Source organism: Chiloscyllium punctatum, chromosome 28 (genome assembly GCF_047496795.1).
Source record: "Chiloscyllium punctatum isolate Juve2018m chromosome 28, sChiPun1.3, whole genome shotgun sequence".
Lineage (NCBI taxonomy): Eukaryota > Metazoa > Chordata > Chondrichthyes > Orectolobiformes > Hemiscylliidae > Chiloscyllium > Chiloscyllium punctatum.
The window spans coordinates 7,414,080-7,439,942 of NC_092766.1; the positions used below are offsets into that span (position 1 = coordinate 7,414,080).

A 25,863-nucleotide genomic window follows, 5' to 3' on the forward strand; every position below is an offset into this window, starting at 1 on the left:
GTCCCCCATCAAACACTCCCAGGACAGGGACAGCACGGGGTTAGATACAGAGTAAAGCTCCCTCTACACTGTCCCCCATCAAACACTCCCAGGACAGGGACAGCACGGGGTTAGATACAGAGTAAAGCTCCCTCTACACTGTCCCCCATCAAACACTCCCAGGACAGGGACAGCACGGGGTTAGATACAGAGTAAAGCTCTCTCTACACTGTCCCCCATCAAACACTCCCAGGACAGGGACAGCACGGGGTTAGCTACAGAGTAAAGCTCCCTCGACACTGTCCCCCCCCATCAAACACTCCCAGGACAGGGACAGCACAGGGTTAGATACAGAGTAAAGCTCCCTCGACACTGTCCCCCATGAACCACTGCCAGAGTGGAGGGAGCACCGGGCAGTTTATCTGACACTGGGTTCTCTGGCCCCACTGGGAGTAGTTGTGGAGTGGAGTCCAGCCTTGCCTGTGTTATTTTCACTGAGCTGATGTTTCTGATTTCAGGGTGCTGCGCTGAAATACCTCCCAACCATCGTCAACGACGTGATGCTGGTGTTCGACCCCGTCGAGCTCAGGTGAACTGATCGGCAACGGGAGCCTTCGCAGAGAGCTCTGCAAACCTATCACGCCCCTCCCCCGAAACCGTTCCCACTTTCCGGACTGGTTCCCCTCAAACATTGCGCTCCCCCCCCCCCCCCCTCATCCCATACACCAACCCTCTCCTAACCGGGGAAGGAGGAGCTGGGGGATTCCAGCTGATCGACTGGGGCGGGCTTCATAGAACCACTGTTGGACCAGCGGGAGACTTTCCCGCCGCCCGCCCTCGTGCAGAAATGGCGTTACTGAGGCCTTTCAGTCCATCGGGGGCCATGCTATCTCTCTCTCTCAGTGTGTGTGTGTCAGGTGACCTCAGTCGGTTCCCCCCCCCGACCTCCATTTTAACGCTAGGGTGATTGGTACCCTCTGGTGTGAGAGTGGGTACAGTGAGGGCATGCTGGCAATTCCTCCTCACCTCCCCCCCCCCTCCCCCCCCAAACGACTGAGTGGGTCAGGGCACTGGCGGAGCGACCCGTCACAGGTTGGCGCACACTAACGGGGTGTCTGTTTGCCCACCCTCCCCATCCCCAATGCAGCGTCCTGTTCGCCAAGTTCATTGAGAGTGTCCCGGAGAACCAGCTGGTCCGGCAGAAACTCAGCTGTATGTGTAAGGTGGTGGACAGTGACCTCTTCAAAGGGCCAGGTACCCAGAACGCTACTCTCTCTGTGACCCTCAGGGCGAACGGGAGTGACCCTCAGGGAGTGACCCTCAGGGAGTGACCCCTAGAGGAGACCGGGAGTGACCCCCAGAGGAGACCGGCAGTGACCCTCAGGGAGAGACCCCCAGATGGACCGGGTGTGACCCCTAGAGGGACCAGGAGTGACCTCCAGGGAGTGACCCTCAGAGGGACTGGGAGTGACCCCCAGGGAATGACACTCAGGGAGTGACCCTCAGGGAGTGACCCCCAGAGGGACCGAGAGTGACCCCCAGGGAGTGACCCCTAGTGGAGACCGGGAGTGACCCCAAGGGAGTGACACCCAGAGGAGACCGGCAGTGCCCCTCAGGGAGTGACCCCTAGAGGGACCGGGAGTGACCCCCAGGGAGTGACCCCCAAAGGGACCGGACGTGACCCCCAGGGAGTGACCCCCAAAGGGACCGGACGTGACCCACAGATAGACCGGGAGTGACCCCAGAGAGACCGGGAGTGACCCCCAGGGAGTGACCCACAGGGAGTGACCCCCAGAGGGACCGGCAGTGACCCTCAGGGAGTGACCCTTCGAGGGACCGTGAGTGACCTGCAGGGAGTGATCCCCAGAGTGACCGGGAGTGACCCCCAGGTAGTGACCCTCAGGGAGTGACCCTTTGAGGGACCGTGAGTGACCTGCAGGGAGGGATCCCCAGAGTGACCGGGAGTGACCCCCTGTGGGTCTGGTTGGGTGTAAGGCCAGTGAGCGACTGTACAGAGAGGGGAGAGAGAGGGAGGGGCCAGACAGAGGGAGGGAGGGAGGGAGAGTGAGATATTGGATCAAGGGAGAGAGGGAGTGACGAGATCGAGGGAGGGAATGATGGAGTGGATTAAGAGAGCGTGATGGGACCGGGATGGGGCGAGAGAAGGTGTGGGGGACATTGACGTGGGGGACGGTGGGTCAGTGAGCCCACTCGGCGCAGACAGTGCGGTGGTTCAGGGTGAGGATTATTGGGATGTGTGCGTGTGTCTCCCCAGATTGCCGGGATGTCCTGCTCCCTCTGATCACCGACCAGCTCAGCGGGCAGCTGGACGATAGCATCGCAAGGCCAGACTATGAGGCATGTGCCAACCTCCTGAGCAGTGTGCTCCAGGTCCTCAACAGAGATGACATTGTAAGTAGCAGCTGAATGAGGCCACTCTGCTCCTCCCGGCGGGATAGGAGCGCCGTATATCCCGAATCCCTCCCCAAACCGCGTCTTCCGAACCTCGCGTCGCTAAACCTTTCCTAATCCTCAGTTCGTTGACCCAGTGGCCGACTGGAATTGACCCGTCAGTTAGGTTTCTGTCAGTTTTCCGACCCCCGTGCCCCTTCGGTCTCCAGCTCCCGAACTTCCCACCTTCCGGACACACCTTCTCCGGATCTCTCCTGCTCCTCGTGGATCCCTTTTGCGGAAGGGGAATTGGAAAACCAGGATGGTTGACTGCCCGTTGAAGCGTGGGAGAGAGATCAGGCAGTATGAGGAAGTCACGGAAGCTCAGCTCGGTCACGGAGACAGTCCCGGAGGATGGGGGGGGAGCTGGTTTGGCGGTGGTGGTGGAGGGGGGGGGGGGGTAGCTGGTTGGGTGCGGTGGCGGGGGGAGGGTTGATGGCTGGGGAAGTGGGAATTCTGGGTGAGGGAGGGGGGTGACGAGTATAGGAGGGAGGGTGATGGGTGTGGGAGGGTGTGGTTAGCCGTGGTACAGGTTAGGCGGTGGGAGGTGCTGTTGCCCGTGGGAGGAGGGGGGTGGTGATGGGTACAGTTCTCACCCTGTCAGCCTGATCCCTACCCCTTCTTCTCCCCTCTCTCTCTCTCTGTCTCTGTGCAGGGTCCCTGTCATGCCCACATCCAGCTGGTGATGGAGAGGTTGCTGCGAAGGATTAACCGGGCAGTGATTGGCATGACCCGCCAGTCCAGCCAGATCGTGAGTCTCTGACACCCCTCCCCCCCCACCCCCAGCACCCCTCGCCCCTCACCCACCTGTCTTCCGATTCTGGCCCAGAAAGAGGCCATTCATCCCGTCATCTCTGTTCCAGCCCCCTCCCTCTCTCTCTTTCTCTCTCTCTCTGTCGCTCTCTCTTGCTCTCTGTCTCTCTCTATCTATCTCTCTTTGACTGTTTTTCTCTCTCTCTCCCTCTTTCTCTCTCTCTGTCACTCTCTTTCTCTCTCTCTCTGTCTCTCTCTCTCCCCCTCACTCTCTCTCTCCATCGCTCTCTGTGTTTCTCTCTCCCTCTTTCTCTCTCTCTGTCGCTCCCCCTCTTTCTCGCTCTCTGTCGCTCTCTCTCCCTCTCCTGTGTATGTCTCTCTCTCTGTCTCTCTCTCTCTCTCCCTCTTTCTCTCTCTCTGTCACTCTCTTTCTCTCTCTCTCTCTCTCTGTCTCTCTCTCTCCCCCTCACTCTCTCTCTCCATCGCTCTCTGTGTTTCTCTCTCTCCCTCTTTCTCTCTCTCTGTCGCTCCCCCTCTTTCTCGCTCTCTGTCGCTCTCTCTCCCTCTCCTGTGTATGTCTCTCTCTCTGTCTCTCTCTCTCTCTCCCTCTTTCTCTCTCTCTGTCACTCTCTTTCTCTCTCTCTCTGTGTTTCTGTCTCTCTCTCTCTCTCTCTCTCTCTGTCTCTCTCTCTCTCTCAATCTCTGTCTCTCTCTCTCTCTCTCTCTCTCTGTCTCTCTCTCTCTGTCTCTCAATCTCTGTCTCTCTCTCTCTCTCTCTCTCAATCTCTGTCACTCTCTTTCTCTCTCTCTCTGTGTTTCTGTCTCTCTCTCTCTGTGTCTCTCTCTCTCTCTCTCAATCTCTGTCTCTCTCTCTCTCTCTCTGTCTCTCTCTCTCTGTCTCTCAATCTCTGTCTCTCTCTCTCTCTCTCTCTCAATCTCTGTCACTCTCTTTCTCTCTCTGTGTGTGTTTCTGTCTCTCTCTCTCTCTCTCTCAATCTCTGTCTGTCTCTGTCTCTCTCTCTCTCTCTCTCTCTCCTCCACCCGCCCACGGGTCCATTTCCCCACAGACCTCATTTCTTTTCCCACCGCCCCCTTGCCAAAATGGCCGACGGTGTTACACGTTGGGGCAGGGTGGGGTTGGAGGGTCACGCGATCCAACACAAAACCTTAAACCATTCCATCTCCCAACCCCTTGACGTTCCATCTCCCCCGGTCACTGGGTGACGCCCTTTCCCTGCATCGGCCACCCCGGAGTTTCCGGAAGGCTAACCTCCCCCTTCGGCTCCCCCTACAGGGCCCGTTTGTCGCCTGCATGATCGCCATTTTGAACCAGATGGACGGCCACCATTACACGCGCTACATCAACACCTTCAAGACCCGCCACGACATCATCGTAAGTCATGCTCCCCTCACCCCCCCCCCCCCCCCCCCCCCCCACCCCGAGGACCCCCATCCGCCCTCAAAAGAACAGGCCGTTCGGCCCATCGACTGCCTGAGGAGGAAGAACCAGTCGCAGAAAGTGGGGGGGTGGTCACCGTGAAGAGAGTTCCCCTTTAAGGACTGTTGGAGTGCCCTGCTTTGCACGAAACGCCCTCCCAAGGAGCTAAGCTGCAGATTAGGAGACCTTTCGGTCAGAGGGCGCTCATCGTGGGTGGGGGAATCGTCCTTACTGTCCTTCATGAGCTGCTTGCCGCTTTGTGGGATCTTGCTGTGCGTGGATTGCAGGCAGCGGCTCCCAACGGCAGAGGGGCGCTAGCCAAACACACCTCCTCTCACTGTGCGTGCAGGAGTGGGTAGCCATCTTCCTGGAGGCAGCCATATTTACCCCACTCCCTCCCCCCCCCCCCCCCGTACCTTCCCCTTTCCCCTCCTTTCGTGCTATCCAGGTCCGTTTTAGATTCCACTGTGGGGATCTGGGGTAGGACCAGGCCTGCGCTTGTACCAGCAGAGGGAGTCTGCCCAATGCCTGGGGGGGGGGAGTTAGAAAGAGCAGACGCCATTTTGCAGCTGCCGTTGCTCGAACCTGGGATGTCCTGACTCCCAAATCTCCGCGGTAGCCGGCGATTCCGAAGTGGCCGCCCCACCCCACCCCCTTTCCCCTGTAGCCTTTGACCTGCGTGTTTTTTTTAATCTTATCCCAGGACTTCCTGATGGAGACGTTTATCATGTTTAAGGACCTGATCGGGAAGACAGTGTATCCGTCGGATTGGATGGTGATGAACATGGTGCAGAACAGGTAGGGATTATTCCCCAGGGAGGAAGGAGTGGCTTCCGGCTCCGATCCCGGGCTAGCGGTCCGGATCCTGTGAAATTTCTCCTCCTTCCCCCCCCCCCCCCCCCCCCCCCCCACCTTCACTGCTCAGAAAGAAAGTCGGGAAGGGGCCCGTCGCTCCAGATACCAATTCCCAGTCCTGCTTTGCCAAATCCGGAAAGCTCCCACTGTTTGGGCAAGGCTTGTCCATCGGATTCCAAGTGCACCATCGCACCAAGAGTAACTCAGCCCCAAGTACAGCTCAGTCGAAGCCACGCCCTGTAGGCCGGGGAGCCAATAGTCCACCCCCTCCCGCTGCTTCCTCCGCGGCAACGCCTCGTCCAACCGCGGCTGACTCGGGTTGGTTGGAAATTTGGCATTCTTGCACGGGTCCTGATGGTTGCGAGACGTGAAGCTCAGTTCCCCCAGCCTCCTTTTAGCTTATGGCTCAGCTGAAGGGGCGCTCCGTGAGAGTGGTTTTCTTTCTATCTCCACTGTAGGGTCTTCCTCCGCGCCATTGATCAGTTTTCGAGAGTGCTCACTCGCCTCTTCCTCGACCTGGCCAACTTCGAGTTGCAGGTGAGTCCTCAGACTGGGGCGGTTGGGATTGGGGGGGTGGGTGGTGGGGGAGGGGGAGAGGATTTCACCCCAAGTGATAAAGTTACCGGGTGGGCATAGTTTTCACACACACCTCCACACAACCCCCTCAGGCGCTATTTCAATGCAGGGTCTCCCTGGTAGCCCCACGCCATTTTCTTTGCCACCGTCAGGCGAAAGTGGTGGACCCGCCCATCGTGGCGCCGCCATCACCTCGCTGCACGCAAAGATGGCCGCTGCGACGCCATGACACCTCGGCCTCCCCACCGACCCCTCGGGGAATTTGGACTTCAGAGCAGTATTACAAGGTCTCGGCACACAGCGGGAACTTTCCATCCTCTCATTCGTTCGTCAAATCTCCCAATTCAGTCAGCAGCGCTCGTTTTACCCGGTGGGACTCGATGCAATACTTCCAAGCTCCTGCCGTTACGCAGCCTTACACTAGAGATTCCACATTGGTTTTCATCTAGGCCAGTGAGGAGCGTTCCGTCACACTCCGGACTTGTGTCTTATGGGACAGGCTCTGGGGATTCAGAAGGGGAGTTACTCGCTGCAGGATTCCCAGCCTCAGACCTACTCTGATAGGCCTCTACAGGGGTTGAGCCAGATTATTTAGCTGGAGCGAGGATAAATTATAAGTTAACGCAACTGTAAAGTAATTGTAAAAGTAAGATCCAAAATAAGGGAAAAAGACACTGAGGGAAATCCTTTCCCTGTACGCAGCCCTTGCCATTTGTTCCCATTCAGTTTAATCCCCTTCGGAATACACACTCCAACCGCATTCGCCTCCCCCCCGCCCCACTCCCCACAAAACCAGGCCACTCTGCCCTCTAGCTCCCTACTGGGATACTGCAGCCACTGTCCCGTCTCCTCCCGTCCCTCCTGGACAGATCGATGGCTGACTGCAGTGGGGGACTCTATCTGGCTTTCCGGGATTGAAAGGATTCCTTTGCCTTGCAGCTCTGGAACAACTATTTCCACCTGGGAGTGGCATTCCTGGTCCAGGACTCCCTGCAGCTGGAGACGTTCTCCGTGGAAAAACGCCAGAAGATCATTGACAAGTGAGGATCCCCTGGGGACTCGGCGATATCTCTTCAGGCTGGGGCCACTGGGCAGATCCTGCCAAACCTCCCCAGCTCCCGGGGTCACAGCGGGGTCACACACACTCGCACACAATTCCCTGTCATGCTGTTTGTTATTATAATCCCCGCGGTGTCCCTGTCCTGGGACTGTTTGATGGGGGGACAGTGTAGAGGAAGCTTTACTCTGTATCTAACCCCGTGCTGTCCCTGTCCTGGGGAGTGTTTGATGGGGGGGACAGTGTAGAGGGAGCTTTACTCTGTATCTAACCCTGTGCTGTCCCTGTCCGGGGAGTGTTTGATGGGGGGACAGTGTACAGAGAGCTTTACTCTGTATCTAACCCCGTGCTGTCCCTGTCCTGGGAGTGTTTGATGGGGGACAGTGTAGAGGGAGCTTTACTCTGTATCTAACCCCGTGCTGTCCCTGTCCTGGGAGTGTTTGATGGGGGGGACAGTGTAGAGGGAGCTTTACTCTGTATCTAACCCTGTGTTGTCCCTGTCCAGGGACTGTTTGATGGGGGGACAGTGTAGAGGGAGCTTTACTCTGTATCTAACCCCGTGCTGTCCCTGTCCTGGGGAGTGTTTGATGGGGGGGACAGTGTAGAGGGAGCTTTACTCTGTATCTAACCCTGTGCTGTCCCTGTCCGGGGAGTGTTTGATGGGGGGACAGTGTACAGAGAGCTTTACTCTGTATCTAACCCCGTGCTGTCCCTGTCCTGGGAGTGTTTGATGGGGGGACAGTGTAGAGGGAGCTTTACTCTGTATCTAACCCCGTGCTGTCCCTGTCCTGGGAGTGTTTGATGGGGGGGACAGTGTAGAGGGAGCTTTACTCTGTATCTAACCCCGTGCTGTCCCTGTCCTGGGAGTGTTTGATGGGGGGGACAGTGTAGAGGGAGCTTTACTCTGTATCTAACCCCGTGCTGTCCCTGTCCTGGGAGTGTTTGATGGGGGGACAGTGTAGAGAGAGCTTTACTCTGTATCTAACCCCGTGCTGTCCCTGTCCTGGGAGTGTTTGATGGGGGGACAGCGTAGAGAGAGCTTTACTCTGTATCTAACCCCATGCTGTCCCTGTCCTGGGAGTGTTTGATGGGGGGACAGCGTAGAGAGAGCTTTACTCTGTATCTAACCCCGTGCTGTCCCTGTCCTGGGAGAGTTTGATGGGGGGACAGTGTAGAGAGAGCTTTACTCTGTATCTAACCCCACGCTCTCCCTGTCCTGGGAGTGTTTGATGGGGGACAGTGTAGAGGGAGCTTTACTCTGTATCTAACCCCGTGCTGTCCCTGTCCTGGGAGTGTTTGATGGGGGGACAGCGTAGAGAGAGCTTTACTCTGTATCTAACCCCGTGCTGTCCCTGTCCTGGGAGAGTTTGATGGGGGGACAGTGTAGAGAGAGCTTTACTCTGTATCTAACCCCACGCTCTCCCTGTCCTGGGAGTGTTTGATGGGGGACAGTGTAGAGGAAGCTTTACTCTGTATCTAACCCCGTGCTGTCCCTGTCCTGGGAGTGTTTGATGGGGGGACAGCGTAGAGAGAGCTTTACTCTGTATCTAACCCCGTGCTGTCCCTGTCCTGGGAGAGTTTGATGGGGGGACAGTGTAGAGAGAGCTTTACTCTGTATCTAACCCCACGCTCTCCCTGTCCTGGGGAGTGTTTGATGGGGGACAGTGTAGAGGGAGCTTTACTCTGTATCTAACCCCGTGCTGTCCCTGTCCTGGGAGTGTTTGATGGGGGGACAGCGTAGAGAGAGCTTTACTCTGTATCTAACCCCGTGCTGTCCCTGTCCTGGGAGTGTTTGATGGGGGGACAGTGTAGAGAGAGCTTTACTCTGTATCTAACCCCACGCTCTCCCTGTCCTGGGGAGTGTTTGATGGGGGGGACAGTGTAGAGGGAGCTTTACTCTGTATCTAACCCTGTGCTGTCCCTGTCCTGGGAGTGTTTGATGGGGGGACAGTGTACAGAGAGCTTTACTCTGTATCTAACCCCGTGCTGTCCCTGTCCTGGGAGTGTTTGATGGGGGGACAGTGTAGAGGGAGCTTTACTCTGTATCTAACCCCGTGCTGTCCCTGTCCTGGGAGTGTTTGATGGGGGGGACAGTGTAGAGGGAGCTTTACTCTGTATCTAACCCCGTGCTGTCCCTGTCCTGGGAGTGTTTGATGGGGGGACAATTTAGAGAGAGCTTTACTCTGTATCTAACCCCATGCTGTCCCTGTCCTGGGAGTGTTTGATGGGGGGACAGCGTAGAGAGAGCTTTACTCTGTATCTAACCCCGTGCTGTCCCTGTCCTGGGAGAGTTTGATGGGGGGACAGTGTAGAGAGAGCTTTACTCTGTATCTAACCCCACGCTCTCCCTGTCCTGGGAGTGTTTGATGGGGGACAGTGTAGAGGGAGCTTTACTCTGTATCTAACCCCGTGCTGTCCCTGTCCTGGGAGTGTTTGATGGGGGGACAGCGTAGAGAGAGCTTTACTCTGTATCTAACCCCGTGCTGTCCCTGTCCTGGGAGAGTTTGATGGGGGGACAGTGTAGAGAGAGCTTTACTCTGTATCTAACCCCACGCTCTCCCTGTCCTGGGAGTGTTTGATGGGGGACAGTGTAGAGGAAGCTTTACTCTGTATCTAACCCCGTGCTGTCCCTGTCCTGGGAGTGTTTGATGGGGGGACAGCGTAGAGAGAGCTTTACTCTGTATCTAACCCCGTGCTGTCCCTGTCCTGGGGAGTGTTTGATGGGGGGGACAGTGTAGAGGGAGCTTTACTCTGTATCTAACCCTGTGCTGTCCCTGTCCTGGGAGTGTTTGATTGGGGGACACTGTAGAGGGAGCTTTACTCTGTATCTAACCTCGTGCTGTCCCTGTCCTGGGAGTGTTTGATGGGGGGACAGGGTAGAGAGAGCTTTACTCTGTATCTAACCCCGTGCTGTCCCTGTCCTGGGAGAGTTTGATGGGGGGACAGTGTAGAGAGAGCTTTACTCTGTATCTAACCCCACGCTCTCCCTGTCCTGGGAGTGTTTGATGGGGGACAGTGTAGAGGGAGCTTTACTCTGTATCTAACCCCGTGCTGTCCCTGTCCTGGGAGTGTTTGATGGGGGGACAGCGTAGAGAGAGCTTTACTCTGTATCTAACCCCGTGCTGTCCCTGTCCTGGGGAGTGTTTGATGGGGGGGACAGTGTAGAGGGAGCTTTACTCTGTATCTAACCCTGTGCTGTCCCTGTCCTGGGAGTGTTTGATTGGGGGACACTGTAGAGGGAGCTTTACTCTGTATCTAACCTCGTGCTGTCCCTGTCCTGGGAGTGTTTGATGGGGGGACAGCGTAGAGAGAGCTTTACTCTGTATCTAACCCCGTGCTGTCCCTGTCCTGGGAGTGTTTGATGGGGGGACAGTGTAGAGAGAGCTTTACTCTGTATCTAACCCCGTGCTGTCCCTGTCCTGGGAGTGTTTGATGGGGGGGACAGTGTTGAGAGAGCTTTACTCTGTATCTAACCCCGTGCTGTCCCTGTCCTGGGAGTGTTTGATGGGGGGACAGTGTAGAGAGAGCTTTACTCTGTATCTAACCCCTTGCTGTCCCTGTCCTTGGGTGTGTTTGATGGGGGGACAGTGTAGAGGGAGCTTTACTCTGTATCTAACCCCGTGCTGTCCCTGTCCTGGGAGTGTTTGATGGGGGGACAGTGTAGAGAGAGCTTTACTCTGTATCTAACCCCTTGCTGTCCCTGTCCTTGGGTGTGTTTGATGGGGGGACAGTGTAGAGGGAGCGTTACTCTGTATCTAACCCTGTGCTGTCCCTGTCCTGGGAGTGTTTGATGGGGGGGACAGTGTAGAGAGAGCTTTACTCTGTGTCTAACCCTGTGCCGTCTCTGCCCTGGGAGTGTTTGATGGGGTGACAGTGTAGTGAGAGCTTTACTCTGTAGCTAACACTGTGCTGTCCCCGCCCAGGGGAGTTTTTGATGGGGGAGAATGTGGCGGGAGCTTTACTCTGTATCTAATCCCGTGTGCGGCCATGTTTTCTCTCTCTCTCACTCTCTCTCTCTCTCTCTCTCTCCCGTTAGGTATGGAGACATGAGGAAAGCGATGGGTTTCCAAATCCGGGATATGTGGTACAATCTTGGTAAGTTTGAAGTTTAAATTACTCCTGTGCTGTCTCTTTGAACAGGAGGACCAGGAGTGACCTACAGCCCCTTGGGAAGGTGGGGAGGGGGTGTAGGTGGGTGGAGAGCCGCCATCTTGAACCGCGTGTGGGTGTAGGGACCTCCCACACCCCGCCCTGAGGGAGGATTCTGACCCTGAAGGAAATACCGATAGATTTCCAAGTCGATGAGGGGCTCGGAGGGGAACTTGCAGGGGGGCTTAGTGTTCCCGCATAGCAACTTAGGAAATTGGAGTCCACTCGGCCTATCGAGTCTGCTACCCCATTTTCTCCGAGGTTGATTTGATCGTGCTTAGCTCCACTCTCCTGCCCTGACTCTGTCACATGAGCTTTCCTTTCTCAATAAAACGATCAAATCTCTACCTTGCCCGACAAACTCTCTGCTTCTGCTGCGTGGACTTGAAGGGTAGCCCAAGCCTTGCTCAGCCGCCACTCTCTCTCTCTCTCTCTCTCCTCACCTCATCCTCAAGCACCTAATTCTTAATTTTTAAACCCCTAACCCTTCCCCGCAAGAGTTAATACCCTTTTCCACGTCTGCCTGGTCACATCCCCTCAGAATCTGTCTCTGTTCCTGTCAGCTTTCGGAAAGATGTTGGGAAACTGTCGGAAAAGATTCACAAGGGTGTCGGAAGGTTTGGGCTACAGGGAGAGGCTGAATAGGCCGGGACTGTTTTTCCCTGGAGCGTCGGAGGCTGAGGGGTGACCTTATCGAGGTTTATAAAATCATGAGGGGGCAGGGATAGGGTAAATAGCAAAGGTCTTTTCTCCTGGGTGGGGGGAGTCCAGAACTCGAGGGTTTGTGAGAGGGGAGCAGTATAAAATGGACCTAACTTTTTATCACAGAGAGTGGTGCGTGTATGGAATGAGCTGCCAGAGGAAGTGGTGGAGGCTGGTACAACTGCAGCATTTAAAAGGCATCTGGATGGGGACATGGATAGGAAGGGCTATGGGCCAAATGCTGGCCAATGGGACTGTGTTTGGTTAGCATGGAGGAGTTGGGCCGAAGGGTCTGTTTCCGTGCTGTGCGGCTCTATGGGGAGCGGAGGGGAAGCCGAGCAGGTCAGGCAGCCCCACAGGGGAGAGAGAGTAACGCAGTCCACGTTTCCCTACTAGTGTAGAGAATGTGGGAGGTAGAGAATGTGGGAAAAGAGGGCATTGTTGATAAAAGGTGGGAGTGGGGGAATGGACCTTTGGAACAGGGAAGATCAGAGGTGAAGGAGGTCAGCAATAACACACATGGTCTGGACCAAAGGAGTGTTACTGGTTGTAGAGAAGGGTGTTAATAGAAGAGGGAGCTCCCGTTCCAACGCGTTTGAATCCCGTCCGCCATCTGGGAATTCCGTCGGGGACTTGCGCGCGCTCGTTTGCTGACAGGGATTTTTCCTCTCCCGCCTTGCAGGTCCTCACAAGATCAAGTTCATCCCGGGGATGGTGGGACCGATCCTGGAGATGACGCTGGTTCCCGAGCCTGAGCTGCGGCGGTCTACTATCCCCATCTTCTTCGACATGATGCAGTGTGAATACAGCATGAACTACTCCTTCCACACGGTAAGCAGCAGGCAGGCAGTGAGTTTGAACAGAGTCAGGGTGGGGTGGGGTACAGGGTAAGGGCTGGAATGGGCTGATGTCATTTCCCATCATACCATAAACTAGGTGTGAATAATGTGGTATTGAAGGATGCGACGGACTGACGTAATTTCCCATAATTCCATAAACTGGGTGTGAACAATGTGGTATTGAAGGATGCGACGGACTGACGTAATTTCCCATAATTCCATAAACTGGGTGTGAACAATGTGGTATTGAAGGATGCGACGGACTGACGTAATTTCCCATAATTCCATAAACTGGGACTGAACAATTTGGTATTGAAGGATGCGACGGACTGACGTAATTTCCCATAATTCCATAAACTGGGTGTGAACAATGTGGTATTGAAGGATGCGACGGACTGACGTAATTTCCCATAATTCCATAAACTGGGTGTGAACAATGTGGTATTGAAGGATGCGACGGACTGACGTAATTTCCCATAATTCCATAAACTGGGTGTGAACAATGTGGTATTGAAGGATGCGACGGACTGACGTAATTTCCCATAATTCCATAAACTGGGTGTGAACAATGTGGTATTGAAGGATGCGACGGACTGACGTAATTTCCCATAATTCCATAAACTGGGTGTGAACAATGTGGTATTGAAGGATGCGACGGACTGACGTAATTTCCCATAATTCCATAAACTGGGTGTGAACAATGTGGTATTGAAGGATGCGACGGACTGACGTAATTTCCCATAATTCCATAAACTGGGTGTGAACAATGTGGTATTGAAGGATGCGACGGACTGACGTAATTTCCCATAATTCCATAAACTGGGTGTGAACAATGTGGTATTGAAGGATGCGACGGACTGACGTAATTTCCCATAATTCCATAAACTGGGTGTGAACAATGTGGTATTGAAGGATGCGACGGACTGACGTAATTTCCCATAATTCCATAAACTGGGTGTGAACAATGTGGTATTGAAGGATGCGACGGACTGACGTAATTTCCCATCATCCCTTCAAAGCAGAGTATCATGATTCAAATGATGGAAAGTAAGATGGAGGATGTGATTGCCCTACTGTCAGGATTGTCAGCTTGTCTCTTATACCGCCCGGGAGGTACAATATAACATAGGAGGAGGCCGTTCAGCCCCTTTCCATCTGCTGGAAGCAATCATGACCGGCTCGATTCGCCTCCATTGGATTCCCACCCCCCAGCACAGCTCTATCCAACTCCCCCCCCTCGGGAACAGGCCTCCAGGAGTGGCAGTTGCAAACACGGCCTTCTGTGGGATCCGAAATGCCCCCACAGCCAATTCTCAGTGCCTCTCACCGCCACCCCACCACCCCATCCTCCTTGTCAATGCCCCAATTTGAGAGCAAACATCTTCCCAGCGTGCACCGGGGCGTACCCAAACCTTGGGCTGAGAAATGAGCCTCAGGTACCTGTTCCCGAGCACCCTCCCGGTGTTTTGGCAGCGGCAGGTGGGTGCGGTCAGAGCCAGCTGGGATGCCGAGGTAGGGAGTTGGCATCCTTTGCCTGGGACCCTGGCTGAGGGCTGGCGCACACAGACCAAATGGAGTCGTTGGCATGGGAACGTCCAGAGATAGCAGGATCGGGGCCTTGGCTCATCATTGACAGGAAGTGACTTGTTGTTTCAGTTTGAGAACGAACTCATCACGAAACTCGACCAGGAGGTGGAGGGAGGACGGGGCGATGAGAACTACAAGGTCATTTTGGAGAGAATGTAAGTGTTCAACAGCACTGTCGGAGGGTCAGTACTGAGGGAGGGCCGCACTGTCAGAGGGTCAGTACTGAGGGAGGGCCGCACTGTCGGAGGGTCAGTACTGAGGGAGTGCCGCACTGTCGGAGGGTCAGAACTGAGGGAGTGCCGCACTGTCGGAGGGTCAGTGCTGAGGGAGGGCCGCACTGTCGGAGGGTTAGTACTGAGGGAGTGCTGCACTGTCGGAGGGTCAGTACTGAGGGAGTGCCGCACTGTCGGAGGGTCAGTACTGAGGGAGGGCCGCACTGTCGGAGGGTCAGTGCTGAGGGAATGCTGCACTGTCAGAGGGTCAGTGCTGAGGGAGTGCCGCACTGTCGGAGGGTCAGTGCTGAGGGAGTGCTGCACTGTCAGAGGGTCAGTGCTGCACTGTTGGAGGGTCAGTACTGAGGGAGTGCTGCACTGTCAGTGGGTCAGTACTGAGGGAGTGCCGCACTGTCAGAGGGTCAGTGCTGAGGGAGGGCCGCACTGTCAGAGGGTCAGTACTGAGGGAGGGCCGCACTGTCTGAGGGTCAGTACTGAGGGAGTGCCGCACTGTCAGAGGGTCAGTACTGAGGGAGTGCTGCACTGTCAGAGGGTCAGTGCTGAGGGAGGGCCGCACTGTCAGAGGGTCAGTACTGAGGGAGTGCTGCACTGTCAGAGGGTCAGTACTGAGGGAGGGCCACACTGTCGGAGGGTCAGTACTGAGGGAGTGCCACACTGTCAGAGGGTCAGTGCTGAGGGAGTGCCGCACTGTCAGAGGGTCACTACTGAGGGAGTGCCACACTGTCGGAGGGTCAGTACTGAGGGAGTGCCGCACTGTCAGAAGGTCAGTGGGGAGAGGGGAAGTGAGCGGAAAATTGGCTGCGGGTGTGGTGGTGGTGAGAGCGGAGTGCTTTCTGCTGAGTCTCCCCCCACCCCCCCCCACTCCCCCCTCATCCTACTCTTAACGGTCATGGTTGCACCTTTGCGCAGCTTGCTGGAGTACTGCAGGCAACACCAATACCTCACCGCATCCGGCGAATCCTTCGTGCTGTTGGTCAGCAGCCTGCTGGAGAACCTTCTAGATTATCGGACCATCATGCACGACGAGAGTAAGGAGAACCAGATGTGTTGTACCGTCAACGTCTTGGTAAGTGCCCCACGGTGGGTGCCCGAGTGGGTGCGATAATGCCCTTCACAGAGGCATTTGGAGAGGTGCCCATACCCTTTCACCTGGCGTACCGCAGATTGGCAAGAGATGTCAGGACACGCGACTACTCAGAAGCAGGCCGAGGGCAACTTTGAAAGGTGTTTCTCGCCGCGTTTAACTGAGGAGGATCTGCGCTCCCAAATCATTGTCCCATTTCCAAAACAAAACATTGAGAGTATCATCTCATGCTTCTCTTGCCCCTTGTCCTTCCCGATGGAAGTGGCCGTGGGGTTTGGAAGGTGCTATCTGAGGAGCCTGGGGGAGTTGCTGCAGTGCGTCTTGTAGATGGTACCCACTGTTGTTACTGAGCGTCGGGGGGGGTGGAGGGAGTGGGGGTTTGTGGGTGTGGGGACAATCGAGCGGGGCCTGCTTTGTCCCTGGATGGTTTCGAGCTTCTCGAGTGTTGTTGGAGCTGCCCCCCCATCCAGGACAAGTGGGCAGTATTCCCTCACACACCCTCCTGACTTGGGCCTTGACGATGGTGGAGACAGGTTTTGGGGGGAGTCAGGAGGGGAGTTACTCGCTGCAGGATTCCCAGCCTCTGAGCTGCTCTTGTAGCCGCTGTGTTTATATGGGGCTGGTCCAGTTCAGTTTCTGGTCAATGGTAACCCCCAGGATGTTGATAGTGGGGGGGGATTCAGTGACGGTAACACCATTGAACGTCAAGGGGGCGATGGTTAGATTCTCTCTTGTTGGAGACAGTAACCCCCAGGATGTTGATAGTGGGGGGGATTCAGTGATGGTAACACCATTGAACGTCAAGGGGGCGATGGTTAGATTCTCTCTTGTTGGAGACGGTAACCCCCAGGATGTTGATAGTTGGGGGGGATTCAGTGATGGTAATACCATTGAACATCAAGGGGGCGATGGTTAGATTCTCTCTTGTTGGAGACGGTTCCCCCCAGGATGTTGATAGTTGGGGGGGATTCAGTGACGGTAACACCACTGATCGTCAATGGGGCGAGGGTTAGATTTTACTCAATGGTAACCCACAGGAAGTTGGTAGTGGGGGGAACACAGTGACGGTAACACCATTGAAGATTGAGGTGAACTTGGTGTTGATGGAAGCTGGGTTGAATAATCCAGTGGGCTCAGAGCAAAAGGGAAACGAGTCGCTCATTTGTGACACTGAAGTGACCACATTGATGTGGGCGCTAAGTGCGTTATTTAATTTCAAAAATCCCATTCCCTCAGGATGACCGATCTCCCGCTGTTAGCGAGCTGGCAGAGAGACGATGAACTGAATAATGTTCTTTCATGTTTTTGATCCTAGACGTTCTATAAGGAGAAGAAACGGGAAGATATTTACATCAGGTAAAAACCTGTCATGTTTCCACAGCGGCTCACAATACTTTCTGACGTCAACATTGTCCTTGTTTCCTGCCCAGCGATGAGCAAGGCATTATGGGATGGCTGTGAATTGCAATGAGCCCTTGCGGAGACGAAGCCTGGAGTCCAGTGGGCGGTTCTTGGGTCTCCTTACCATGCTTGCCCTCGATCTCGGCCTCAGGATAAGGGGTCAACCATTTTGGATTGCAGTGTCTTCAAATGGCGGGGGGCGGGGGGGTGGAGAATCATGGACTGCTCCCCCCCCCACCCCCACAAGACACTCGCTCATTGGACAGATCCAAGGCAGAGGCCACTGGACGGTTGGATCCTTGGGGAATTTAAGGAATATGGGGATAGGGAGAGATGAGGTGTAGGTAGGTAGGTAATCAGTGGCGATGGTAGAACAACACCAGAGCAGACTCCAAGGGCTCAATGGCCTACCTTTTATGTTGAGACAGACCAGAAGTGTGATTTTATTTTGGAACGCGCGGCAGGATTAGTGACGCGCACAGGTAAGCCTCTGCTCTTAGCTGCCGGGCTTTGTTCACCTCCTCAGGTACCTCTACAAACTGCGGGACCTCCATCGGGACTGTGAGAACTACACCGAGGCTGCCTACACCCTCTTGCTGCACGCTGAGCTGCTGCAGGTAAGGGGCCTAGTTTCGGGATGAAGCCTGAGCCCCGTTTCCATGGATGCCGATTCCTCCTGACTCGGCAGGGCCCCGAGGGTTCGTAGAACGGACCCGAAACGCTTGTCCCTCAATCAGGACAGGCGCAAGAATGCCAAATTCAGAAGGCAGCACTGTTTCGTTGGGTTCTGATAGGCGCTTTTCTGTCTGCCCTCCAGGAAACGCTGGACGGTTTAATTTCCCCAGCAAACGTGTGGGGGTTTTTTTCAGTCAACCAATTGGGGCACCATTTGCGGCGCGCCAGGGGGTTATCACGCCGCCCGGCGTCCTGAGCAATCGAAGCTGGTATGACCAATGGGTGGCAATGTGGCAGGGAGGGATTTTACACGGAGAGGCGAGGGAGCGTGGTGTCCCCCTCCTGCCAGGATTGGTGGGGTGGGGGGTGGGGGGGGGGGGGGGGGTTGGCGTGGTTTGACGGTTGGCGCTGCCCTCTCAGTTGGTCTGTGCTCTCCGACAGTGGTCAGACCAGCTGTGCGCTGCCCATCTCATCCACCGTGAGGATTGCCAAGCGTTGACCAACCGAGAGCTGAAGGAGAGACTCTACCAGGAGATCATCTGTTACTACGACAAAGGCAAGGTCAGTCAGTCAGCCGCAAACACACCTCCCCAACTCCCCGCCCTCCCCAGGGTTGACCGGCCGGACCTGGAGGAAGGGGAGAGGGGTGCACGGTTTTCGGGTGCCACCCCACCCTGGTGAGGGGGTGGCGATATGCCCAAGTCTAACACCACCCCCTCATTCCCTCCTCCTGTCTCTCTCTCTCTCTCTCTCTCTCTCTCGTTGACAGATGTGGGAGAACGCCATCCAACTCTGCAAAGAGCTGGCCACCATGTACGAGGAGGAGGTCTTTGATTACGAGGAGCTGAGCCGCCTGCTGGTAAGGACCCCGTCGGCTGGGGGGCAGGGGAGAAGAGGGTTGGCGGGAGGGGCGTCCGCGGAGCTGCCCGATCGGGATCGGCCTGATCTTTCTCTGTGACTCCCACCCCGCAGACGCAACAAGCCACCTTCTACGAGAACATCATGAAGGCCATGCGGCCCCTCCCAGAGTATTTCGCAGTCGGATACTATGGCCAAGGCTTCCCATCCTTCCTGAGGGTGAGTTTGAGACCGCACGCAGAGAGGGGGAGGGGGAGGGGGAGGGGGAGGGGGAGGGGGAGGGGAAGGGAGCACACTCCCACAGGGAGACAGAGTAAAACTCCCTCTTCACCATTCCCCCATCCGACACTCCCCAGGACAGGGACAGCACGGGGTTAGATACAGAGTAAAGCTCCCTCTACACTGTCCCCCATCAAACACTCCCCAGGACAGGGACAGCACGGGGTTAGATACAGAGTAAAGCTCCCTCTACACTGTCCCCATCAAACACTCCCAGGACAGGGACAGCATGGGGTTAGATACAGAGTAAAGCTCCCTCTACACTGTCCCCATCAAACACTCCCAGGACAGGGACAGCACGGGGTTAGATACAGAGTAAAGCTCCCTCTACACTGTCCCCCCATCAAACACTCCCAGGACAGGGACAGCACAGGGTTGGATACAGAGTAACGCTCCCTCTACACTGTCCCCCATCAAACACTCCCAGGACAGGGACAGCACAGGGTTGGATACAGAGTAACGCTCCCTCTACACTGTCCCCGATCAAACACTCCCAGGACAGGGACAGCACGGGGTTAGATACAGAGTAAAGCTCTCTCTACACTGTCCCCCATCAAACACACCCAGGACAGGGACAGCACGGGGTTAGATACAGAGTAAAGCTCTCTCTACACTGTCCCCCATCAAACACTCCCAGGACAGGGACAGCACGGGGTTAGATACAGAGTAAAGCTCTCTCTACACTGTCCCCCATCAAACACTCCCAGGACAGGGACAGCACGGGGTTAGATACAGAGTAAAGCTCACTCTACACTGTCCCCCCATCAAACACTCCCAGGACAGGGACAGCACGGGGTTAGATACAGAGTAAAGCTCCCTCTACACTGTCCCCCATCAAACACACCCAGGACAGGGACAGCACGGGGTTAGATACAGAGTAAAGCTCTCTCTACACTGTCCCCCATCAAACACTCCCAGGACAGGGACAGCACGGGGTTAGATACAGAGTAAAGCTCTCTCTACACTGTCCCCCATCAAACACTCCCAGGACAGGGACAGCACGGGGTTAGATACAGAGTAAAGCTCTCTCTACACTGTCCCCCATCAAACACTCCCAGGACAGGGACAGCACGGGGTTAGATACAGAGTAAAGCTCTCTCTACACTGTCCCCCCATCAAACACTCCCAGGACAGGGACAGCACGGGGTTAGATACAGAGTAAAGCTCCCTTTACACTGTCCCCCCATCAAACACTCCCAGGACAGGGACAGCACGGGGTTCGATACAGAGTAAAGCTCTCTCTACACTGTCCCCCATCAAACACACCAAAGGACAGTGACAGCACGGGGTTAGATACACAGTAAAGCTCCCTCTACACTGTCCCCCATCAAACACTCCCAGGACAGTGACAGCACGGGGTTAGATACAGAGTAAAGCTCCCTCTACACTGTCCCCCCATCAAACACTCCCAGGACAGGGACAGCACGGGGTTAGATACAGAGTAAAGCTCCCTCTACACTGTCCCCCCATCAAACACTCCCAGGACAGGGACAGCACGGGGTTAGATACAGAGTAAAGCTCTCTCTACACTGTCCCCCATCAAACACTCCCACGACAGGGACAGCACGGGGTTAGATACAGAGTAAAGCTTCCTCTACACTGTCCCCCATCAATCACTCCCAGGACAGGGACAGCACGGGTTAGATACAGAGTAAAGCTGCCTCTACACTGTCCACCCATCAAACACTCCCAGGACAGGGACAGCACGGGGTTGGATACAGAGTAAAGCTCTCTCTACACTGTCCCCCATCAAACACTCCCAGGACAGGGCCAACACGGGGTTAGATACAGAGTAAAGCTCTCTCTACACTGTCCCCCCATCAAACACTCCCAGGACAGGGACAGCACGGGGTTAGATACAGAGTAAAGCTCCCTCTACACTGTCCCCCCATCAAACACTCCCAGGACAGGGACAGCACGGGGTTAGATACAGAGTAAAGCTCTCTCTACACTGTCCCCCATCAAACACACCCAAGGACAGTGACAGCACGGGGTTAGATACACAGTAAAGCTCCCTCTACACTGTCCCCCATCAAACACTCCCAGGACAGTGACAACACGGGGTTAGATACAGAGTAAAGCTCCCTCTACACTGTCCCCCCATCAAACACGCCCAGGACAGGGACAGCACGGGGTTAGATACAGAGTAAAGCTCTCTCTACACTGTCCCCCATCAAACACTCCCACGACAGGGACAGCACGGGGTTAGATACAGAGTAAAGCTCCCTCTACACTGTCCCCCATCAATCACTCCCAGGACAGGGACAGCACGGGGTAAGATACAGAGTAAAGCTCTCTCTACACTGTCCCCCATCAAACACTCCCAGGACAGGGCCAACACGGGGTTAGATACAGAGTAAAGCTCCCTATACACTGTCCCCCATCAAACACTCCCAGGACAGGGACAGCACAGGGTTGGATACAGAGTAAAGCTCTCTCTACACTGTCCCCCATCAAACACACCCAGGACAGGGACAGCACGGGGTTAGATACAGAGTAAAGCTCCCTCTACACTGTCCCCCCATCAAATACTCCCAGTACAGGGACAGCATGGGGTTAGATACAGAGTAAATCTCCCTCTACACTGTCCCCCATCAAACACTCCCAGGACAGGGAGAGCGTGGGGTTAGATACAGAGTAAAGCTTCCTCTACACTGTCTCCCATCAAACACTCCCAGGACAGGGAGAGCGTGGGGTTAGATACAGAGTAAAGCTCTCTCTACACTGTCCCCCATCAAACACTCCCAGGACAGGGACAGCACGGGGTTAGATACAGAGTAAAGCTCTCTCTACACTGTCCCCCATCAAACACTCCCAGGATAGGGACAGCATGGGGTTAGATACAGAGTAAAGCTCTCTCTACACTGTCCCCATCAAACACTCTCAGGATAGGGACAGCACGGGGTTAGATACAGAGTAAAGCTCTCTCTACACTGTCCCCCATCAAACACTCCCAGGACAGGGACCTCACAGGGTTGGATACAGAGTAAAGCTCCCTCTACACTGTCCCCCCATCAAACACTCCCAGGACAGGGACAGCACGGGGTTAGATACAGAGTAAAGCTCCCTCTACACTGTCCCCCATCAAACACTCCCAGGACAGGGACAGCACGGGGTTAGATACAGAGTAAAGCTCCCTCTACACTGTCCCCCATCAAACACTCCCAGGACAGGGACAGCACGGGGTTAGATACAGAGTAAAGCTCTCTCTACACTGTCCCCCATCAAACACTCCCAGGATAGGGACAGCATGGGGTTAGATACAGAGTAAAGCTCTCTCTACACTGTCCCCATCAAACATTCTCAGGACAGGGACAGCACGGGGTTAGATACAGAGTAAAGCTCTCTCTACACTGTCCCCCATCAAACACTCCCAGGACAGGGACAGCACAGGGTTGGATACAGAGTAAAGCTCCCTCTACACTGTCCCCCATCAAACACTCCCAGGACAGGGACAGCACAGGGTTGGATACAGAGTAAAGCTCCCTCTACACTGTCCCCCATCAAACACTCCCAGGACAGGGACAGCACAGGGTTAGATACAGAGTAAAGCTCCCTCTACACTGTCCCCCATCAAACACTCCCAGGACAGGGACAGCACGGGGTTAGATACAGAGTAAAGCTCTCTCTACACTGTCCCCCATCAAACACTCCCAGGACAGGGACAGCACAGGGTTGGATACAGAGTAAATCTCCCTCTACACTGTCCCCCATCAAACACTCCCAGGACAGGGACAGCACGGGGTTAGATACAGAGTAAAGCTCCCTCTACACTGTCCCCCCATCAAACACTCCCAGGACAGGGACAGCATGGGGTTAGATACAGAGTAAAGCTCTCTCTACACTGCCCCCATCAAACACTCCCAGGACAGGGCCAACACGGGGTTAGATACAGAGTAAAGCTTCCTCTACACTGTCCCCCATCAAACACTCCCAGGACAGGGACAGCACAGGGTTGGATACAGAGTAAAGCTCTCTCTACACTGTCCCCCATCAAACACACCCAGGACAGGGACAGCACGGGGTTAGATACAGAGTAAAGCTCCCTCTACACTGTCCCCCCATCAAACACTCCCAGTACAGGGACAGCATGGGGTTAGATACAGAGTATATCTCCCTCTACACTGTCCCCCATCAAACACTCCCAGGACAGGGAGAGCGTGGGGTTAGATACAGAGTAAAGCTCTCTCTACACTGTCCCCCATCAAACACTCCCAGGACAGGGAGAGAGTGGGGTTAGATACAGAGTAAAGCTCTCTCTACACTGTCCCCCATCAAACACTCCCAGGACAGGGACAGCACGGGGTTAGATACAGAGTAAAGCTCTCTCTACACTGTCCCCCCATCAAACACTCCCAGGATAGGGACAGCATGGGGTTAGATACAGAGTAAAGCTCTCTCTACACTGTCCCCATCAAACACTCTCAGGACAGGGACAGCACGGGGTTAGATACAGAGTAAAGCTCTCTCTACACTGTCCCCCATCAAACACTCCCAGGACAGGGACAGCACGGGGTTAGATACAGAGTAAAGCTCTCTCTACACTGTCCCCCATCAAACACTCCCAGGACAGGGACAGCACAGGGTTGGATACAGAGTAAAGCTCCCTGTACACTGTCCCCCATCAAACACTCCCAGGACAGGGACAGCACAGGGTTGGATACAGAGTAAAGCTCTCTCTACACTATCCCCATCAAACACTCTCAGGACAGGGACAGCACAGGGTTAGATACAGAGTAAAGCTCTCTCTACACTGTCCCCCATCAAACACTCCCAGGACAGGGACAGCACGGGGTTAGATACAGAGTAAAGCTCCCTCTACACTGTCCCCCCATCAAACACTCCCAGGACAGGGACAGCACGGGGTTAGATACAGAGTAAAGCTCCCTCTACACTGTCCCCCCATCAAACACTCCCAGTACAGGGACAGCATGGGGTTAGATACAGAGTAAAGCTCCCTCTACACTGTCCCCATCAAACACTCTCAGGACAGGGACAGCACGGGGTTAGATACAGAGTAAAGCTCTCTCTACACTGTCCCCCATCAAACACTCCCAGGACAGGGACAGCACAGGGTTGGATACAGAGTAAAGCTCCCTGTACACTGTCCCCCATCAAACACTCCCAGGACAGGGACAGCACAGGGTTGGATACAGAGTAAAGCTCCCTCTACACTATCCCCATCAAACACTCCCAGGACAGGGACAGCACGGGGTTAGATACAGAGTAAAGCTCTCTCTACACTGTCCCCCATCAAACACTCTCAGGACAGGGACAGCACAGGGTTAGATACAGAGTAAAGCTCTCTCTACACTGTCCCCCATCAAACACTCCCAGGACAGGGACAGCACGGGGTTAGATACAGAGTAAAGCTCCCTCTACACTGTCCCCCCATCAAACACTCCCAGGACAGGGACAGCACGGGGTTAGATACAGAGTAAAGCTCCCTCTACACTGTCCCCCATCAAACACTCCCAGGACAGGGACAGCACAGGGTTAGATACAGAGTAAAGCTCTCTCTACACTGTCCCCCATCAAACACACCCAAGGACAGTGACAGCACGGGGTTAGATACACAGTAAAGCTCCCTCTACACTGTCCCCCATCAAACACTCCCAGGACAGTGACAGCACGGGGTTAGATACAGAGTAAAGCTCCCTCTACACTGTCCCCCCATCAAACACGCCCAGGACAGGGACAGCACGGGGTTAGATACAGAGTAAAGCTCTCTCTACACTGTCCCCCATCAAACACTCCCACGACAGGGACAGCACGGGGTTAGATACAGAGTAAAGCTCTCTCTACACTGTCCCCCATCAATCACTCCCAGGACAGGGACAGCACGGGGTTAGATACAGAGTAAAGCTCTCTCTACACTGTCCCCCATCAAACACTCCCAGGACAGGGCCAACACGGGGTTAGATACAGAGTAAAGCTCCCTCTACACTGTCCCCCATCAAACACTCCCAGGACAGGGACAGCACAGGGTTGGATACAGAGTAAAGCTCTCTCTACACTGTCCCCCATCAAACACACCCAGGACAGGGACAGCACGGGGTTAGATACAGAGTAAAGCTTCCTCTACACTGTCCCCCCATCAAACACTCCCAGTACAGGGACAGCATGGGGTTAGATACAGAGTATATCTCCCTCTACACTGTCCCCCATCAAACACTCCCAGGACAGGGGGAGCGTGGGGTTAGATACAGAGTAAAGCTCCCTCTACACTGTCCCCCATCAAACACTCCCAGGACAGGGACAGCACGGGGTTAGATACAGAGTAAAGCTCTCTCTACACTGTCCCCCATCAAACACTCCCAGGATAGGGACAGCATGGGGTTAGATACAGAGTAAAGCTCTCTCTACACTGTCCCCCATCAAACACTCTCAGGATAGGGACAGCACGGGGTTAGATACAGAGTAAAGCTCCCTCTACACTGTCTCCCATCAAACACTCCCAGGACAGGGACAGCACGGGGTTAGATACAGAGTAAAGCTCTCTCTACACTGTCCCCCATCAAACACTCCCAGGACAGGGACCTCACAGGGTTGGATACAGAGTAAAGCTGCCTCTACACTGTCCCCCATCAAACACTCCCAGGACAGGGACAGCACGGGGTTAGATACAGAGTAAAGCTCCCTCTACACTGTCCCCCATCAAACACTCCCAGGACAGGGACAGCACGGGGTTAGATACAGAGTAAAGCTCCCTCTACACTGTCCCCCCATCAAACACTCCCAGGACAGGGACAGCACGGGGTTAGATACAGAGTAAAGCTCCCTCTACACTGTCCCCCATCAAACACTCCCAGGACAGGGACAGCACGGGGTTAGATACAGAGTAAAGCTCCCTCTACACTGTCCCCCATCAAACACTCCCAGGACAGGGACAGCACGGGGTTAGATACAGAGTAAAGCTCTCTCTACACTGTCCCCCATCAAACACT

General features: G+C 54.9%; 1 protein-coding gene across 1 annotated transcript in view; it reads left to right on the forward strand.

Moving 5' to 3' along the window:
• LOC140453882 (dedicator of cytokinesis protein 5-like) overlaps window positions 1-25,863 on the forward strand; it is a 58,099-nt gene that overhangs the window by 11,012 nt on the left and 21,224 nt on the right. The window contains exons 7-23 of the mRNA XM_072548741.1: window positions 498-568; window positions 1,127-1,233; window positions 2,255-2,391; window positions 3,086-3,181; window positions 4,478-4,576; window positions 5,325-5,419; window positions 5,935-6,013; window positions 6,992-7,092; window positions 11,146-11,204; window positions 12,643-12,791; window positions 14,456-14,541; window positions 15,529-15,685; window positions 17,019-17,059; window positions 17,631-17,721; window positions 18,221-18,340; window positions 18,549-18,638; window positions 18,752-18,856. Of these exons, the coding sequence (XP_072404842.1) occupies window positions 498-568; window positions 1,127-1,233; window positions 2,255-2,391; window positions 3,086-3,181; window positions 4,478-4,576; window positions 5,325-5,419; window positions 5,935-6,013; window positions 6,992-7,092; window positions 11,146-11,204; window positions 12,643-12,791; window positions 14,456-14,541; window positions 15,529-15,685; window positions 17,019-17,059; window positions 17,631-17,721; window positions 18,221-18,340; window positions 18,549-18,638; window positions 18,752-18,856 (1,683 nt within the window). The remainder of the gene's footprint in view (window positions 1-497; window positions 569-1,126; window positions 1,234-2,254; window positions 2,392-3,085; window positions 3,182-4,477; window positions 4,577-5,324; window positions 5,420-5,934; window positions 6,014-6,991; window positions 7,093-11,145; window positions 11,205-12,642; window positions 12,792-14,455; window positions 14,542-15,528; window positions 15,686-17,018; window positions 17,060-17,630; window positions 17,722-18,220; window positions 18,341-18,548; window positions 18,639-18,751; window positions 18,857-25,863) is intronic.